Raw genomic sequence first — 19,184 nt, forward strand, 5'->3', positions numbered from 1 at the left:
CATTCCAAAAGGCACCATACAATTTGAATCTCCCTAGTCTGGCACCCTTGGAGCCTAACCGGTACCAAGTGACAGAAGTTTTGCAGACTGCACTACAGCTAAACAACAGCAGAGAACACTGAGCGCTAGGAGGGGTGGCAGTAAATAAACCTTATGGGACCACAGGAAACTTGGCCACATCCATGATAAGTGTTCTTCTGGTGGACTAAAACCACGTTGGATTATGGATGTCACCCAACAAGAGAGAGCCAGACTAGAGAGGCTCATCCTGCCCATGGAAATTTCCTTTGGATCACTGTCTAACTTATTCATTCTGACTTCTTTTGTATTCTTTTGCCAACACTGTCTTTTGGCTTTTTGAGGTCATCTGGAGGTCATCGCTCCATCACCGTATATGCTATTGCTCTGATGATACTGGGGCCCTTTTCCATAGCTATTCTTGCCTAAATTCATCATTCTTGAATATGAGTAACCAGAATTTATCCATTTTCCAGAGAAGGTCTTATGGGTGCCTCCAATAAGGATATTAATGCATTCTCTTTTGATAGGTTCTCCAATCTCATCTGCCTTGTTCACAGCTGCATTGCAATCATCCTTGGACTATGTAATACACCCATGTCTTTCTCCTTATCTTCTTTTTCCCAAGTTACCCTTATCTATATAAGCAAGTACATAGTAAGTAGAAGTACAGAAGACTGAGAGGTGAGTACGCATTTATTCATGGGGACAAAATACCAGCTATGAACACATCCTTAATGTAACAAGGAAATTTATAATAAGAACCAGTGACTGGAAAGTGAAACCAGAGAAGTCAAACTCGGAAATGAGGCACATGTTATTAACAGCAAGGGTGTGTAATCGATGGAATAATGGTCAAGGAAGGTATTGAATTTACCTGCTATCTCTAAACCATGAATTGGTGCCTTCCTGGAAGAGATGCTGTAGAAGAACACAGGCCTTATGTTAATCAATCACAAGTCATTGGGCTCAATGTGGGTGAAATTCTGCATCTTCTATTATCCAGGAGTTCAGAATAGATCAGTTCTTCTCAAGCTTTTTTAATGATCCCCCTTTTCTGTAAGAGTTTATGCTCCCCCATCCCTGGCCACACAAACACAAATGCTGGGCCTGGGCTTTATTTGGGTCACTTTCACCTTCTTTGCTTTCCACTTGAGTTTTCTTTGGTTATACAAATGAGGCAAAGAACCATTCCCCTGACAATAAAAGCAAAACTGAGATTGTGGTCCTTGTTTCCAATTAAATGTGCACCCCTCACTACTGGAAACAGCCTTGCATAATCTCACCAGCTTTGTACACTGCTATGCACACTTAACTGTAATTCAACACAAGAAAAAGATGCCGGCTGGAGACAAACACACAGTGCCAACTGAAGGCTGTATCTCTCTGAAGGAATCTGCTTGAAAGGATATTCACGCTGTGGTTAAAATATGCATAGGAAGGATTTTTCCTTAAAGCTCTCATGGCTCCAGTCCTCCAAATATATTTTGCCCCCACAGGGGCATTCCCCAAGTTTTTGAACCTCGAAACTAGGTGTTCTAATGACTCCTTCTGACCTTAAATTATATGATTCATTGTTTTGGGTGGATTGTTATCCTGGATGCATATTGAAAAAGTTGCCCCTCTGAATGCTGACATGCACTCAACAAGAAGAGAGCATGGCCAAGAAGAATCATCACTGTAAAACCAGGTAATAGGGTCTCTTTGCCCTCAAAACTAAGTCATTGTCCATCCTGGCAGGTATCTCACAATTTCCCCACTCCCTGAGTTGGGAACAACTTCCCTTCTCTGCTAGGTTCTTTAATCCAACGTGACACCTCTGTCTCTTCCCTTCAGATGTTTTTGGCCACATTGATTCAGTCATCCCCAGCCACCTTAAAACAAACATGTTTATTTTTAAGAGCAGAAAGCATTACAGAAAATGGCTTAAAAATAACAGCAGCTGTCACACATCCATCTTCACCTACCTCACCTATCACAACAAGATATTCTAGACTGGGTTTGATCTTCTGACCCAGGAACAGAACTGACCTTACTTTGGTTCCTTTGGGAAGCCAAGGATCTCTTGAGACCTAGCCTAGTTTCCCAGTGTCTCTGACAGCAAATTCTCAGCTGTTTGTTCCACTCTTGTGTCAATAAGCCTTTTCTGAAACCTGTGTGAGCCTGGGCCCAGTCCCTGCAGAGCTCTTCCGTGTTACAGGGACAGGTTATGAAGCTGCCCTTTGCACCCAGATTGTTTTCTTTGAGCCAGAAAACTAAGTTGTGGCTCCCATGGATATTGTTTCATTGTTTGGAATTTAGACACATACATCGCCAACGACTTGCCAACACTGGTCTGGTGCCTGTGCTGAAGCTGCCGGTAATTCTGTGATGTGGTCCTGAGTTCCATGACCTGCCCCTCACTATTACCCGTCAGCACCCCCCATCTGCCACAGGCCTAAGGTGCTGGAGACACAGGACTTTCCAGAATCCAGTGTCACGGAGGCTGAGGTAAGCAGCCTGTACAGATAATGGACAGGGGCATTGCTCTTTTGGGCCCTGACATAGACGTGATCTTAGGGTCTGGGTATCTGAGCATCTCAAATGGATTTATCTTCCCACTACTGCTTTGAGGTGGGGTGGCGGTATTATCCAGCTTTTCAGAGGTGGCTCATGACTTGCCCACAGGCACACAGGGCAAGGGAATTAAGCCGATCTCTACTGAGTCACAGAACAATGCCTAGATAACAGCTTCATCCCTTCAGCATCTGAGCAGTTACAGGTCCAGGTGGATGATCTGCTGTGCCAGCCACGCTCACCCCTGTGCTGCAGAGAGTGGGGATGGCCGGCAGCCTGTTACATGGGTTTCATTCACTGGTCTGTTCTCCCACCATCTCAGCAAAGCTTAGAGCAGTGAGGGGGCTGGGCTGACCTCTGTGCGGTGGTAGCAAGATAAACATATTCTCTGGGGAAGTCCCTGCAGATGGGAGTCATGACAGACTACCCTGTTGGGGCCTGAGGTAGCCCTGCAGGTCCCCTGCCCTCTAGGGTCCCTGCAAATACTGACATAGCCTGGAACACTTCAAGAAAGTTCCCCTTTTCTGGTTTCACATTTATTCAGTTCAAAGCACAGGCTCTCCTAACATCTGGCCCCAGCTTCCTCCTTCACTCACAAGACCCCCTTCCAAACTCCTTTCTGTGGTCTCTGCTGGTCTGAGCTTGCTGTATCCCTTGCTCCTCCTTTTCTCTGATATCCCCTGTCCCCCTCAGCCTCTCCCTGTGGCATTCTGCTCCTCTAATCATGTGTGATCTGGGCCATAGTCAGAGCTGCACTGGGAGCCAAGGCAAGTGTGGGGAGCTGTGGACTGACCAGCTCCCCTGTTCTCAACATCCTGGGGGAACGGCAGACAGGCTGGGGGCTTCACTTATGGCCCTGCCCAAGGAATGTGGTAGATCTGGCAGTTCCGCACTATGGCTGTTGCTCTATAGACAGCTTTTATCACTACCCAGCTCCGGCCCAGCCAGGATGGGGAGTATCTGGTAATGAGCAGGAGCTGAGGAGCAGGAACTTAAGGAAAAGCCAGAGGGGTTTGAGGGGTCACATGCACCTTGCTGCGTCTCATTGGGGAATTGCTCAGCAGTTATGTGTTGGGCAGGGCCTTCAAAGGGGTGGGGTGGGGGGAACTACTTGAATGGCTTCACCTGATCTCTGGCATTAATCATGTCTTTATATGACCAAATCACAAGCACCTGTTTGAAGGCCTCATGAGTGTGGGTGACAGCACCCATTGAATAGCCCTGGCCCACAGGTGGCGTAGGCCTCCTGGATCACTCAAGTCCAAGAGCACTCAAGGGCAGGGACAACCATGGCTCCAGAGCTCTGTAGCTTTTTTCATAGACTGTGGATGGTTAAACACCGGTGGAATAGTTACAGAACAGGTGTGATGGGAAACCTTTTCAACATCCCTTCTCTTTGAGTACTGTACTGCGAGGAATATTGAAGTTGGAGGACCCACCAAATTGCCTCTTGATGAGCCAAAATCCTACCAGTCCTCTAACTCACCATGAACATAGTCACTTTATAAATGCTGGTTCCTGTCTTGGTCCCCTTCCCTCAGCCCATGCTACTTCCTCACCAGTGGATGGGGGCAACTCATCTCACGTGGCTCCAGGCCTTATGTGCCATAGGAATCTCCATCCACAGAGTAGACCATTTCAGGCTGTAGGTAAGAGTCCATGTTGTAATGGTTGTGGCCCATGTTTTCCATGGCCCATATCAGCATAGCTGGATCTAATAGAACACTTACCCATCACTTGCAGAATGCCTTGAAAAGTCTTGAACGAAGATGTTTGTTTTTCATGCTGTATACGACTGGGTTCATCAGGGGTGGGATCAAAAGGTAAATGTAGCCCATGACAACCTGAGGCAAATTAGAAGAGCTGTTCCCAAATCTGTGTATCACAGACAAACCTATATCTGGCAAGTAGTAGAATAGGATGGCACAGACGTGGGAGACACAGGTGTTCAGAGCCTTGATGCTCTCCGTGGAGGATGTGACACTCAGGACAGTTGTGAGGATCATCACATAAGAAAGAAAGATGAGCAATGAGTCCAACCCCACAGCTAAGAGTTTCACAGCAAAGCCATAGATGCTGTTGACTGTGATGTCTGAACAAGCCTGCTTCATGACCTCCTGATACAGACAGTAAGAATGGGAGAGGACATTGGTGTGACAATATGGGAACCGTTTCAGGAGAAAGGGGAGTGGGAATACTAAGGCCACTGATCTGAGTGCACACACCAGCCCCATCTTGGCTATTCTTGGCAGGGTTAATATAGACGCATATCTCAGTGGATTGCAGATTGCGATGAAGCGGTCAAAGGACATCAATAGGAGCACGGAGGATTCACTGAAAGAAAACAAGTGGACAAAGAACAGCTGGGCAAAACAGGCATCCAGGCTGATTTCTTTATAGTTAAACAAGAATATGCCCAGTGTTGATGGCATAGTGGACATCGATAAGCCAATGTCTGTGACAGCCAACATGGATAGAAAAATGTACATGGGCACATGGAGGCTTGGATCTGTTTTTATAATTAAGATAATGACTGAATTGCCTACTATTGAAATAACATATATTAAGAAGAAGGGGATAGAAATCCAGAGATGGACATCTTCTTTCCCAGGTATCCCCGTGAGAAGGAACACTGCAGAATTGAAGCTGGTGTCATTGACAGCTGACATAACGTACTGGGCTCTTCCAAGAAGTTTTCAATGTCAATTTCTGAAAAGAAAAGTAACAGAATCACAGAATCATAGGGCTGGAGGGGACGTCAGGAGGTCATCTAGTCCAGCCCCATACTTCAGGCAGGATCAACTCCCACTAAGTCATCCCAGCCATAACCTTGACAAGTGGGGACTTAAAAACCTTGAGGGATGGAGAACCCACTACCTCTCTAGGCGATAAATTCCAATGCTTCGCCACCCTCCTGGTGAAGTAGTTTTTCCTTATACGTAACCTATACCTCTCCTCTTCCACTTCAGAACATTATTCGTTGTTCTGCCATCTGTCACCACTGAGAACAGTTTCTTGCCCCTCTCTTCAGAGCTCGCCTTCAGGAAGTTGAAGGCTGCTATTAAATCACCCCTAAGTGTTCTCTTCTGTAAACTAAACAAACCCAAATCCCTCAGACTATCACCATAGGTCATGTGCTCGATCCCCTTCATTGTTTTTGTTGCCCTTCGCTGAACCTGCTCCAGGAAATCCGCATCCTTTTTATACTGGGAGGCCCAAAACTCGACACAACATTCCAGATGTGGCCTCACCAATGCTGAATAGAGGGGAACAACTATTTATCTAGATCTACTCGAAATGCTCCTCCTAATGCACCCCAGTATGCCGTTAGCCTTCTTGGCTACAAGGGCATACTTCTGTTTACTCATATCCAGCCTTTCATCCACCATAACCCCAGGTCCCTTTCCGTTGTACTGCTGCTGACCCAGCTGGTCCCCAGCCTATAACAATGCTTGGGATTCTTCCGCCCCATGTGTAGGACTCTACACTTCTCCTTGTTGAACCACATCTGATTTCTTTCGGCCCAGTCCTCCAATTTATCCAGGTCATTCTGGATTCACTTTTTACCCTCCAAAGTATCTACCTCTCCCTCTAATTTTGTGTCATCCTCAAACTTGCTGATGGTGCTATCCAGTCCGTCATCCAGGTCATTAATAAAGATGTTGAACAGCACCAGCCCCAGAAACAAGCCTCGTGACTGAGACATTGGACATATCAGACAGTTCCCATGCCAATCTGACATCAGGAATTGTAATACACATAAAACTACAGGGGAACACTTTACCCTCCCTGAACATTCAATAAAGGATTTGAAAATAGCCATTCTCCTACAAAAGGATTTTGCACAAGATTGCAGAGGGAGATTTCTGAACTGGAATTCATTTGAAAATTTGACACTTAATTAGGCCTTAACAGGAATCTCAGTTATCTTGCACATTACAAGGGCAATTTACCCACCTATGACTTTCTCAGGAATGGTAAACATCCAGCTTAACTTAATCAGCCTCTTCTATTGGTCCTATTAATGACATGTAACCCTCCACTGCATCCTCACTATATAAACTCTAGATTCGAATTGTCTACTACAAATCTGAGGAAATGGATATTACCCATGAAAGCTCGTTACCTAACAAATAGATTAATTAGCCTTTAAGTCTATTCCCCACTGCTTTGTGGGTAGGTTCAGGAGATGCATCTCCTTGAACTCACATCAGTTCCAAATGAACTGACTCTGCTTTTCCTTTGGATTGAACTGGGGCAACCGAGAGGGGGATAGTGCTGCTTGGGCAACGCACTAGCTCCAAACACCAGACCAGGAAATGAAGAGTGTGAGAGGGAGCCAAATGAAGAGGACACTCCATCCTTGCTGATAGCATGGAAACAACACGGGAAGTTATGGGTTACAAGCCGTCTTCATGGGACGCTTTCGTCTGTGGGAGGAGTCACTGCGTCTCACTGGTCAGCTACGGCATGTCTTAACTGGGCAGCCCCCCAGTCAATAAGTTGCTGACCAGCCACATCTGCCTTCCTCGTTGGGTGCATGGGGATAGACCAAAAATCAAAAAGTAGATGTAAATAACATACCTGCCAAAATATGGAATAATAAATCAACTTGCCTCTGGCTTGGTAGCTGGAAGGTGCAGACCATGCCCACAGCTGAATTAGAACATATTATATCCCTGAAGCTCTGCACCAAGTCAGGCTATGTCAACATCATCAGTGCTTATACACCCATGTTGATCTCATGTGCTAAAGACAAGGACCACTTTATCATAATCTTCAGAAAGTTATCAACTCCTTTCCAACTGGTGAACAACTGTCCACCATTGGAGACTTCAATGCTAGAGTTGGATGAAACCATCAGTCCTGGCACATCTGCCTTGGTCATCACAGTATTGGGAAAATTAACGAAAACGGTGAAAGGCTTCTCAAATTCAGCTCAGAATCAGCTCTACATCACTGATACTTTCTTTAACTTGAAAGAGTGCCACAAGGTTTCGTGTCACCACCCCGGATCTGGTCACTGACATCAACTTGACCTTGTATTGGTATGCAGGAAACATCCAAATTTTCCTTTGGAACATGTAAATTCTCTAACAAAGACTGGATTGATGAAAATGCTGATGTTCTTAGGCTTCTTTAAGAAAAACACAAGGCACATCTGAATAACATGAGGAACCCATCTTAAAGCACAAGAGGTCAACTTTGCCATGCAAGGTGTGTTCTTCAGAGACAATCCAAGTGGTGAGTGAACAAGTATTAGGCCGGCCTAAATACTTGACCTAATATTCAAAAGGCATCTGATTTGGGCTACCTGAAAACCATGTATGATGGGTCGAAGAAAGCACTCAGACCAAACATTACGAAAGTTGCCCCACTGAAGCATTTAAATGGACAGAGGATCACAGAGAAAAAGCTGCAGATGTCCAGATGGGTGGAACACTACTCAAGTCCTTATCCTCATGAGCGTACAACACAACCTGAACTTGACAACCCCATCCCAACTGTTCTGAACATGTCTGAGCTGGATGCAGAGCCTACTTAGGAGGAACTTTCTCAAGCTCTTGATGCTCTCTCCATTGGAAAAGAACCAGAAAACGACAGAATTCCAGCTGAAGTCCTGAAGGCAAGCAAGGCTGTGCTCTTCCCCTTCCTCTATGATTTACTCCTAAAATGTTGGCGAACAGGTGATGTCCCACATGACACGAAGGATGCAAACATCATCCCTCTCTATAAAAACACAGGCAACAAGGGTGACTGCAACAACTATGGAGGCATCACATCTCTGAGCATCACAGGCAAAGCATTTGCCCATGTCATTCTCAAATGCCTGCAAAAACTCACAGATTGAGTGTATCCAAAAACACTATGTGGCTTCAGGGCTGGCAGGTCAACAATGGACATGATTTTCTCACTTTGTCAACTATACGAAAAAATGCAGAGAACAAGGAAAGCTGTTATTCGTAGCATTTGTGTACTTAATAAAGGTGTTGGGCACAGTCAGTAGATCAGAACGATACAGAGTATTAACCAAGATTGGCTGCCCACCGAGCCTACTCAAGCTTATAACATCCTTCCACAAAAACAAGAAAGCAACAGTGCAATATGATGGATCTACATCAGAACTGTTGGCAGTGAACAGCGGAGTCCAATAAGGGTGTGTTCTTGCTCCTACTGTCTTCAGCATATTCTTCTCAGTTCTGCTAAATTATGCATTTCAAAACTCATGCAGTGATGTATTTCTCCACACAGGATTAGGTGGCTCTCTCTACAGTCTGGCAAGACTCAAGGCCAAAACTAAAGTCAAGAATGTCCTCATCAGGGAACTCCTCTTCGCAGATTATGCAGCTCTCTTTGCTCATAACGAAAAGATGCTAAGGCACTAATGACTTCTCTATCCAGAGCCTGAAAGTTGTTTTCCCTTGACATAAGCATGAAGAAAACTGTTGTTTTCACTCAAGGTATACCTCAGTGACCCAATGTCATTCTGGATAACAGCCCATTAGATGTGGTTCAACTATTCTGTTACCTTGGATCTACTGTCACCACAAACCTATCCATGGATGAAGAATTGAACATCGGAATTGGGATTTTTGGCAGATTTACAAAGCAAGCACAAAACAATCCTAGGCTGATAGTGAAAACAAAGATACTAATCTACCAAGCATGTGTATTGAGTATCCTGCTATATGGATCTGAGACGTGGACCACCTACTCAAACCAGGAGAAAAAATTGAACAGCTTCCATCTTCGCTGCCTCTGCAGAATAATGAATATCAACTGGCATAATAAAGTTTCAAATGCAGATGTCTTGTCAAGATGTGGCATACCCAGACTCATAGTGATCCTCAACAGCAGAAGACTACAATGGCTTGGTCATGTGATAAGAATGGGTGACGAACACCTCCCTAAATATTTCCTCTTCGATGAACAGTCATGTGGGTTGGGAGCAAGAGGAAGACCAAAGGTAAGATTCAAGGAGACATGCAAAAATGGCATGCAAAAATTTAACATAGATCCAAAATCCTGGGAATCTACATCATCAAATCAAAATACCTGTCGACAACTGCTATGACAGGGCACATCATCCTTCAACAATATATGTGCAAGCCATACAAAAGAACTTCATCTTAGAAGGGAAAAATCTCAGACTCAAGAACTCAGAAAGTAGACTGACATGCAGTTATTGCAATTGACCGTGCAAATCCAATATTAGATGGATAAAACATGAGAGAAACTGCAGACTCAAACACTGCCCTTAAATCCTTACCGCCACTGCTAACCACCATCTCTCGAGACGAAAAGTGGCCATGCAGTCTTTAAAGTGCTACAGGACTGCCTGTTATTTGTGCAGCTACAGACTAACATGGCTACCCTTCTGGGTAAATTTGGAGGTATATATTAAGTAGAGTTTAGAGACCTTCCAACATTTTAAAACTATCCTCTCTACCCAATTTCTATTTGTAATAGAATTTTGTTGTTATCCTTATAAACATCCAGTCCATCTTTGAATCCTGCTCAGCTCTTGTCCTCCAGGATACCTTGTAGCTAGGGACTTTCACAGCCTGCTTCAAAGCACCCTGTGATTTTACAGTTGTGGCCTTCCCAGAGATACTCTTTCTGTCCCACCATGTCTGAGTGTGACTCCTTGAATCATGATGTGTGTAAACCCATGGCAAGTGCATAGTGAATATTTCCACAGTATTTATGTGTTTCATATAAGCTATTTATAAATATATTTCATTTTACTATTATGTACATTTTTATTTGTCTCCACTCCTGAGTCCAAATTATGCCTTTGCTTCTTTCCAGTGGAATGGATAAGTTCAAACACAAAGGGTCTGAATTCAATTAAAGTGATGTCAATGACATCACTCCAGATTTACAAATGTATGTTCATCCAGAACCTGACTTTATTTGATTGACTGCACCGGATTCTCCCAATGATACACTCTCATCCCCAAAATCTCCTCTAAGAGAAGACTAAGTCCTGTGCTGAATTCAGGAACTGAGAATAGAATAATAGAAACACAGAACTGGAAGGAACGTCAGGAGGTCAACAGGTCCAATCCCCTGCACTCTTGTCATGACCAAGCATCATCTAGGCCCTTCCTGAGAGGTGTTTATCTAACCTACTATTAAAAATCTCTGATGCTGGAGATTCTACAACCTCTCTAGGCAACTTATTCCAGTACTTAAGCACCCTAACAGTTAGAGATTTTTTCCTAAGTTCCAACCTAAACCTCCTTGCTGCAGTTTCAGCCCATTGCTTCTTGAAGTAGCCTCAAGAGATGAGAGATATTTTTCTCTCTCTTCCTTGTAACACCTATTTAGGTACTTGAGAGCTGTTATAATGTCTCCACAGGTATGTGAATCCTCACATATAGGTCTACATTCAACTCCTTTAACCATCTTGTTCCTCATCTCTGGGCTTGTTTCCAATTTGTCCACTTTTTTCCTGAAATCTTGTATACAGGACTGGATATAATACTGCAGCTGAGGCCTAATCTGTGCAGAGTAGAATGGTGCAGGGGGTGGAATTAGAGTAGTATTTGGAAATACACATATCATGGAATTGGAAGGTCATCAGGTCCAGGACCAAGAAGCATCCCTGACAGCAATTTTTTCTTTTTAAATTTCTTTGCCCCCAGATCCCCCAAAAAAATTGAATTTACAACCCTGAATTTAACTGGCCAAAGCTTAAACCGCTATCCCTCCCTTCCTGCTTACAGCTGCCTGATACATCTCAGACGATGCTTGCTTTTTTGCAACAGTGTCAAACTGTTGACTTCCTCTTGATTGGTACTCCCTTCGTTTCATGTGCCTGTATATTTATACCTGCCTCTGGAATTTCCACTCCAATGCATCTGCTAAAGTGGGTCTTTACCCGTGAAAGCTTATGTTCCAACAAATCTGTTAGCTGAAGGAAAAGCATTTCTTGGCTGGAACTTCAGAGACATTGAGAGAGACAACACAGGAACTGCAAGCTGGGAAGGGCCTGTAACTGGGCTCTGGCCATGTTACACAGCTTGTTTTTCAGAGTGGGAGCATCTGTTGCTGAGACACTGTACAGGCTGATGGGCATAGACACAACTGGGAAAGTCTGAAGCCCTCCAGCATCCCTGGGTCCCTGTCAGAGTGGGAGGGGTTGGGTTTAGAGACATGTACAGATTGTTATTTGAAAACCCTCTTTTTCTCCCATGTGTTACTTCATGTCTCCTGATCTGGTAAAAGAGCATTTAGGTTCAGGAAGTCTGTCTGGTCACTTGTCTCAACACTACTCCCAGACCCCCAGAGGGAAGCACAACAGATGCCAAACCCACTCCAACCTGCTGAGGAAGTACGGACGACCCGCAGTGTGCTGTAGCTCTGGCACCAGTGGGAGAATCATGGGGTTCCACCCCATGAGAGGACAGGGTAGGAGGCCTGACTTCTAGCACTCAGAGACCAGAGAGGGGCAGAGATGCTGGTATCCCTGTGGCTCTGAGGGCTCTCTACAGGGCAGAAATGCTGGAGCCCCCAGTCAGTCAGCAACCGAAATACACCCTATTGGGCCCATTACCGCAGAGCAACATGGCTCTGAATTCCTCCCTTCCCAACTGGGCCCAGAGCAAATGGCACCTCTTGGCATGGGACCCTTTGAGAAATTCTGACTCAGGGCATCAGGGTTTTAACACTCAGAACTCTTTTTGAAAATTGTGTTTTGGTGTCACTTGAACAGCCCCCAGTGGTGCTTGGTCAGATGAAGGGAATGGGCTTCAAAGCTCCCTAGTGCTACCTGTCCTCCAGGCCTATCACTGAGACAGCCCAGCTTAGTCCTCTCCCGCTGCCCAACACCCACAAAAGGAAACATTTCACGTCTCATAGTAAAGATATTGAAACCTTCCAACGTACCTAATTCCTGCTGAAAGGGGAGCTGGTGCCACCAGAGGTCTTCACCCTGAAGGACAAGGAGTCACCAGAAAGCTTGCAAGGGCAGCAGGTAGTGTGCGTTCAGATACGGAGGCAACTGTGTTTATGAAGCATGCTGGTACATTCCCATGGGGGCCACTTGGCTATCAGGGAACCTTGGCTGCCTGGCTTTGTGTGCACCAGCTTTAGCCACTGTCATAACCAATGGCAAATTGCAGAAGGCCAAATCACAGGGGATGCGGGATGCTGCTAAACAACTGGACTGCACCACCTGTCCTGCTGTAGATTCTGTTCATAGAATCCAGGCTTCTCAGCACTGTTTGTGTAGTTCTTTTTGTTCATGTGGCCACCTCAGGGCAGAGGAGGGTTAATGATGAAGCTGTTGCCGTTGTAATACAACTAATGTACAATAGAAAAGAATATTAATGCTAATAATAGGGGAGCAGATTTCTCCCCAGCAGCCCCCTTCCCCGCATTACAAACTGAGTGGGCAAGCCGGAGAAGGGAGATTCTACAAAGCTCTGTGCATGGGAAATTCCCTCGGATGACTCCAGAAGAGGAGTTAAATTCCCTGCTCCCCGAGAAATGAAAAATAGCCTCAGGATACAGGCATCCCCTGAGTTATGTACAAACCTCAGTGATCTACTGGTAGCTAAGTTGACCCACCCACAGTCTCTGGGCCTCTGTCACTGCTCTAGGACCAGGCCCAGATTCTAGCTAGTGCAGGCTCACCAGAGATGTATTAAAAGGGCCTGTCCAGCAGTTTCTCCCCACAGGATCTGGAGAAGGGTCATTGTGCAGGGTGGAAGGGGCTGCTCAGAGATGAGAAGGCTGGTTAGAGTTGCTGATAGACACAATTCCCTAGTTAGGTGGCAATCTTCTCATACCCAGAGGGCAGGCATAAACTCCATCATTGCCACCTCCATTACTGTTTTGAGGATAAGGCCGAAGAAAAGCCTCCAATTCCTCCTGAGGATCCAGACAGCTGAACTTCTGCACACAAAGGATCCATCTTCTATCAAAATTCAAATAGAAAAAGCGAGTGAAAAGTAAAGTTTGGGTAAAAAAATATTTGTTAGGGTGTGAGGGAAATGGTGTCTGTTGTCCTGCCCAGCTCTAGCTCAACCCATGAGCCTATGTTGCACATCTTACTGGACCCCACCTCTAGCTGGCAGCACTACCCAGCCATTTGATCTCCCCACAGAACAACCCTGAATATCAGCTAGGGTGGCTCTTCCAGCTCTGAAACAGACTTGCCTGCAGTAGCTCATCTGCGACTGGAAAAGTCAGGGATCATAAGAATGAACATATTTTGTCAAATCCATCTGGTCTAGTCCTGGCTTCTGACTGTGACCAGTGCAGGTGCTCAGAAGGAACAAACATAACAGGGCAATTATCAAAGGATCCATCTGCCATCTTCTACTCCCAGCTTCTGTCAGTCAGAGGCTACGTCTACATGTGCACACTACATCGAAATAGTCTATTTCAATGAATAACATCTACACGTCCTCCAGGGCTGGCAACGTCGACGTTCAACTTTGACTTTGGGCAGCACCACATCGAAATAGGAGCTGCGAGGGAACGTCTACACACCAAAGTAGCACACATCGAAATAAGGGTGCCAGGCACAGCTGCAGACAGGGTCACAGGGCGGACTCAACAGCAAGCCGCTCCCTTAAAGGGCCCCTCCCAGACACAATTGCACTAAACAACACAAGATCCACAGAGCCGACAACTGGTTGCAGACCCTGTGCATGCAGCATGGATCCCCAGCTGCCGCAGCAGCAGCCAGAAGCCCTGGGCTAAGGGCTGCTGCCCACAGTGACCATAGAGCCCTGCAGGGGCTGGAGAGAGAGCGTCTCTCAATCCCTCAGCTGATGGCCGCCATGGCAGACCCCGCTAGTTCGATGGTGCGGGACGCAGATCATCTACACGTGCCCTACTTCGACGTTCAACTTCGAAGTGGGGCACTATTCCCATCCCCTCATGGGGTTAGCGACTTCGACGTCTCGCCACCTAAAGTCGATTTCAACTTCGAAATAGCGCTCGCCACGTGTAGCCATGATGGGCACTATTTCGAAGTTGGCGCCGCTACTTCGAAGTAGCGTGCACGTGTAGACGAGGCCAGAGATGCACAGACACCCTTGGTGTTACATCCCAAACCATGCAGGCTAGTTGCTGTTGAACCAGTCCTCCATCATATCATCTAGTTCTTTTTTGATCTGTCTATCTTTTGGCCTTCACAACATCCCTTAGTGATGAGTTCAGCAGGCTGACTGAGTTGTGCGAAAACGTAATTTCTTTCATTTGTTTTAAAATGCTACCTATTAACTTCATTGGGTGACCCTGGCTCTTGTGAAGGGGATAATAACATTTTCTAATCCACTTTTTCCACATCACTGATGATTTCATAAACCTTTACTATATTCCCCTTGGCTATATTTTTTCCTCAGGTTGCAAAGCCCAGTCTTATGAATCTCTCCATTCATGGCAGTTTTTGTAGGCTGTTTCTGAAACTTTTCTCGTCTCAGTATATATGTTGAGAGGGGTAAAACATAGAAGCATAGAATACAAGAACCGGAAGCAGCAATGAAGGGTCCTGTGGCACCTTATAGACTAACAGAAAAGTTTTGAGCATGAGCTTTCATGAGCACAGACTCACTTCATCAGATGCTGGTCTTGGAAATCTGCAGGGCCAGGTATAAATAAGCCAGAGCAAGGGTGGGGATCACAAGGTTAGCTCAGTCAGCAAGGGTGAGGCTTACTACCAGCAGTTGATCTGGAGGTGTGAACACCAAGGGAGGGGAAGCTGCTTCTGTATTGAGCCAGCCATTCGCAGTCTTTGTTTAAGCCAGAGCTGAGGGTGTCAAATTTGCAGATGAATTGTAGCTCAGCAATTTCTCTTTGGAGTCTGGTCCTGATATTTCTTTGCTGTAGGATAGCGACTTTTAAGTCTGCTCCTGTGTGTCCTGGGAGATTGAGCACTTCAAGGGGCCAGGCAAGGACACTGGGGAGTCAGGCACCGAAGTGCCAGGCCCCCTTGCGGACTGACAGCAAGCTGTGGGACCTCCTCACCCTCTGGTAAGACAAGGTGGGTCTGCACCAGATGGGGGTCTGGGGCCAGAATGCAGCAGCATTCAAGCACTTCACCAAGAGCCTCACAGGCCACAGTCACCCCACCTGCACCCCAGACCAGGAGAGGTCCAAAGTGAAGGAGCTCCACTAAGGCTACTGCAGGGCCTGGGACACAGCCAGGTGCTCAGGGTAGTGCCCACCAGCTGCCCTCACTTTAAAGAACTGGACCATCTCCTTGGGCCCAAGGAGGTAGGACCACCCGGCTGCGATCCTTGACATGGTGGACCCTGGAACCGAGCCAGATCCTGAGATGGGGGCTGACGGGGAGGACTGTCCAGGACCATCAGCAGGTACCAGGTGCCCGCAGAGACTCCAGGCCATAAGCAATGATGAGGGCTCAAGAGAGGGGGTCCTCATCATCAATGTCCCATCTGGCCCATCCAACCTGGCCCCCTCCAATCATGCCTCTCCCGGGTTCCTGGAGGGACCCAGAGGTATGTGCAGTGAATGCCAGTGACTGCGGGGCTCAGGGAGGGAGCACACAGTCCTGCCAAGGGTGGCCGCAACCCACCTACATGGTTGTTGGCCCCAAGGCATGAGCAGGCCTGATTGCCCCACTTCTCTGGTCTTAGAGGGCTGACGTGCAGCACTCAGCACCTTGTTGCCTGGACAGCACCACAGGCCACCCGGCTGTGGAGGGACTGAAAGAGGCTGAGGAGAGCTAGCACTCCCAGAACCCAGATGGGGAACCCCAAGATGCGGTATCTCCAGGGCCTTCAGGATGGGGTGGGCAGAGGGGGGGGTGTTCGTGGGGTTCTTCACTGGGGACTAATGGCCTGTTCCTCGCCTCTTATGTCTCCACAGGTCCAGCAGCCAGCAGCTGGACCAGCCCCAAAATGGTCCCAGGAAGCCCGACCATGGAAAATGAGGTAGGGACAGCACGGGGCTGCTATCAAGCCATCTGCTGGTGCCGCTAGGGCAGGGAGGAGGAGGTGGGGGATGCAGCCCTCACAGTGGCCCTGTGGTACCTGACAGGCATGCTGCAGGAGTGGTTTGCCATGGGACCGGGTGGCAACCTACCTGGGCGCCCTGACCCAGGCTGTGGTCAGCCACCTGGCCCCAGCCACTGCCCCAACACGTGCCATAAAAAAAGGGTAAGAAGGGTTCCCTCGAAGATGAGTTATTTTCGAAAGAGCCACTTCTACACTGCTTTTCTTCTTTCAAAAGAATAATATGCAAATGAGGTTCCAGATATTTAAATATGGCACCTCCTTTGCATTCTTGATTTCCCTCATCTGCACCTCATTCTGTCAGGCCTCTTTCAAAAAAAGAATGCAAGTGTAGACACAGCCTATTTGTGTCTTGTTGAAAAAGACTCAACTTTTGTCAATATACATTCCATTATGAATGGCTTTCCAGAAATGGATTTCCCTAACTGCAGAGGGGCAATAGGTTGCACACATATTCCAATTCTGGCAGCACACCACCTTGCAACCAAATTGGAACCGGAAGGGGAGCTTCTTCATGGTTTCATAGGTGCTTGTGGATCACTGTGGACCTTTCATGGACATTAAGAAAGACTGGTCCGGAAAAGTGCATGACATATGTGTCTTACGAAGGTGTATATGGGAAACTTGGATAGATCTATGGACCATTTCAACAGCACACTCAGGAGGTGCAGAACGACTTCTGAATACACATCTGGGTGGTTAGAGGCACATTTGTGGTGCCTTTATTTCAGGTTAAACCTAAATGATGACAATAGTCCATGTGTATAGCTTTGTTGTATGCTGAATTATATTTAGGAAGGGAAGCATGAAAGGTTTATTCTGGGGTGAACTGCTCAGATTGAGCACCTGGCTGCTTAATTGGAGCATCCAGATACCAGGGCTACTAAAGTAGCATAACATGGGGCAATAAGAGTCAAGGATGCAATGAGGAAATGTTTAAATATTGAAAACCAATAATGTTTGTTGCTATCCTTGGAACTGCAGTGCCTAATTGTATTTGCTAGGCTAGGGAGCAGCTGTAATTGTTAATGCCAAGGATTCAATGTAAGAAATTAATAAAGTAATAGTTGACTTGCAGGTGCTATCAAATGTCATCGCTCATCTCAATATAAATGAAGAGGTTTTTTTTTGTTTTTTTTTTTAAAAAAAACAAAAACAACCTTTGCTTTTATTTCCAAATCAGAACACCACATGGACACACACAGGGCAAGTTTATGGTAGACCTGAAAGTCCATCTCAGATAAGCAAATCCAGCTATGACATTTGCATAGCTAGAATCAACATATCTATGACCAATTTATCAGGCCATCTACACAGAGGGAGATGGTGAACAGGAGAAACTGTCCCATCGACCTCCCTTACTCCTTATGAGAATGAAAAGTACCATGGTCGACGGTCAAGCCCTGATGGTTCAATTTAGCACTTCTTCACTAGGTGCACTAAATCTAACCCCAGACATTTGACCCTGACTGGATCCATCTGCTGGAAAGTGCAGACATACCCACACACTTGCAGTGATGGGACAGAGGGAGAGTATTGGGGTAGATATGATCACAGATGCATGTAGTCCAGATTTCATTTGAAAAAGCAGATGGTGGGGATGACATGTGCAGGAAAGAGGAAAGTGTCCCAAAGTGTTTAGGCATGCTCAGGGAGAGACTGGGGACTCTGTGGGAAAGAATTGATCTGACGAATGGGATGCTGGGCATACATCTGCTCAGTCTGGAGCATAAGGCAGGGCTCCATTTTTCCCTCCACGCCTTCTGTTTGGTCTTCTTCTGACTCTGAGTACAGGCACACCATGTGGAAGAGTCTTCCTTGATGCATCTTGGGCATTTTCTTACCCAGCAGAGAAACCTGCTGGTGGAGGAGGATGGCATCTCAAGGTCATTCTGTAGGACCACAAGCAGGCAGGTAAGTATATCTGCCTTTATGTGCAAAAGAGGGTGGACAATATAAGCATGCTCTGTGTACGAGTTTATACAGAGTAAGATGGATTTATTTGAGATTCAGGTCCCATTCTGGCTGTGCATTAGGATGCGGTGGCACATTTGTTTAATGGTGCCTTCCCAGATCTGTGCTGATCTCAGTGCCTGCATAGCTTAGCTGGGAGGGCTGTAACCCCATACCTGTTCCTGTTTTAGAGGTGGCCAGAGGGCCAGGCTCAGCGGAACAGATTGGTAGGTATATCAAGTGGTAGTCACAAAGGTATATGTGTAACTCACAGATTGGTTGGTATATCAAGTGGTAGTCACAAAGGTATATGTGTAACTCACAGATTGGTTGGTATATCAAGTGGTAGTCACAAAGGTATATGTGTAACTCACGTCATCACCCTATACTGCACCCAAGTGAACAGCCTCAGAGGGACCTCATGGTGACTCTGACTTTTTGGACAGCTCTTACCATGCCCTGGGTCTGGCTTCTGGCCTGACAAGAAGGTAGAGTCTTACACAAAGGGGATTAGCAGAGATAAAGACTTGGAAGAACAGATGGGGTAAAGGGAAGGCCTTCGATTAAAAGGAAACACGATAGAAGAGATGTCCATGGACATCACTCAGATTTATCATCTCCCATGTCTCCATCCCTGAAGATGAGTGCTGAACTAACCCC

The 19,184-nt window shown here is 46.3% G+C and overlaps 1 protein-coding gene across 1 annotated transcript; it reads right to left on the reverse strand.

Moving 5' to 3' along the window:
• Positions 1–4,307: 4,307 nt before the first annotated feature.
• Positions 4,308–5,243, reverse strand: LOC142003268 (olfactory receptor 51G2-like). Its single transcript, XM_074980057.1, has one exon. It carries the CDS (start codon positions 5,241–5,243, stop codon positions 4,308–4,310), a length of 936 nt encoding a protein of 311 aa, XP_074836158.1.
• Positions 5,244–19,184: the final 13,941 nt, after the last annotated feature.

The sequence above is a fragment of the Carettochelys insculpta genome, chromosome 1 (genome assembly GCF_033958435.1).
Source record: "Carettochelys insculpta isolate YL-2023 chromosome 1, ASM3395843v1, whole genome shotgun sequence".
Classification (NCBI taxonomy): Eukaryota; Metazoa; Chordata; order Testudines; family Carettochelyidae; genus Carettochelys; species Carettochelys insculpta.

What these genes read in the sequence shown, in the direction of transcription:
- LOC142003268 (XM_074980057.1), bottom strand. Translation starts at nt 5,243, where the DNA reads ATGTCAGCTGTCAATGACACCAGCTTCAATTCTGCAGTGTTCCTTCTC.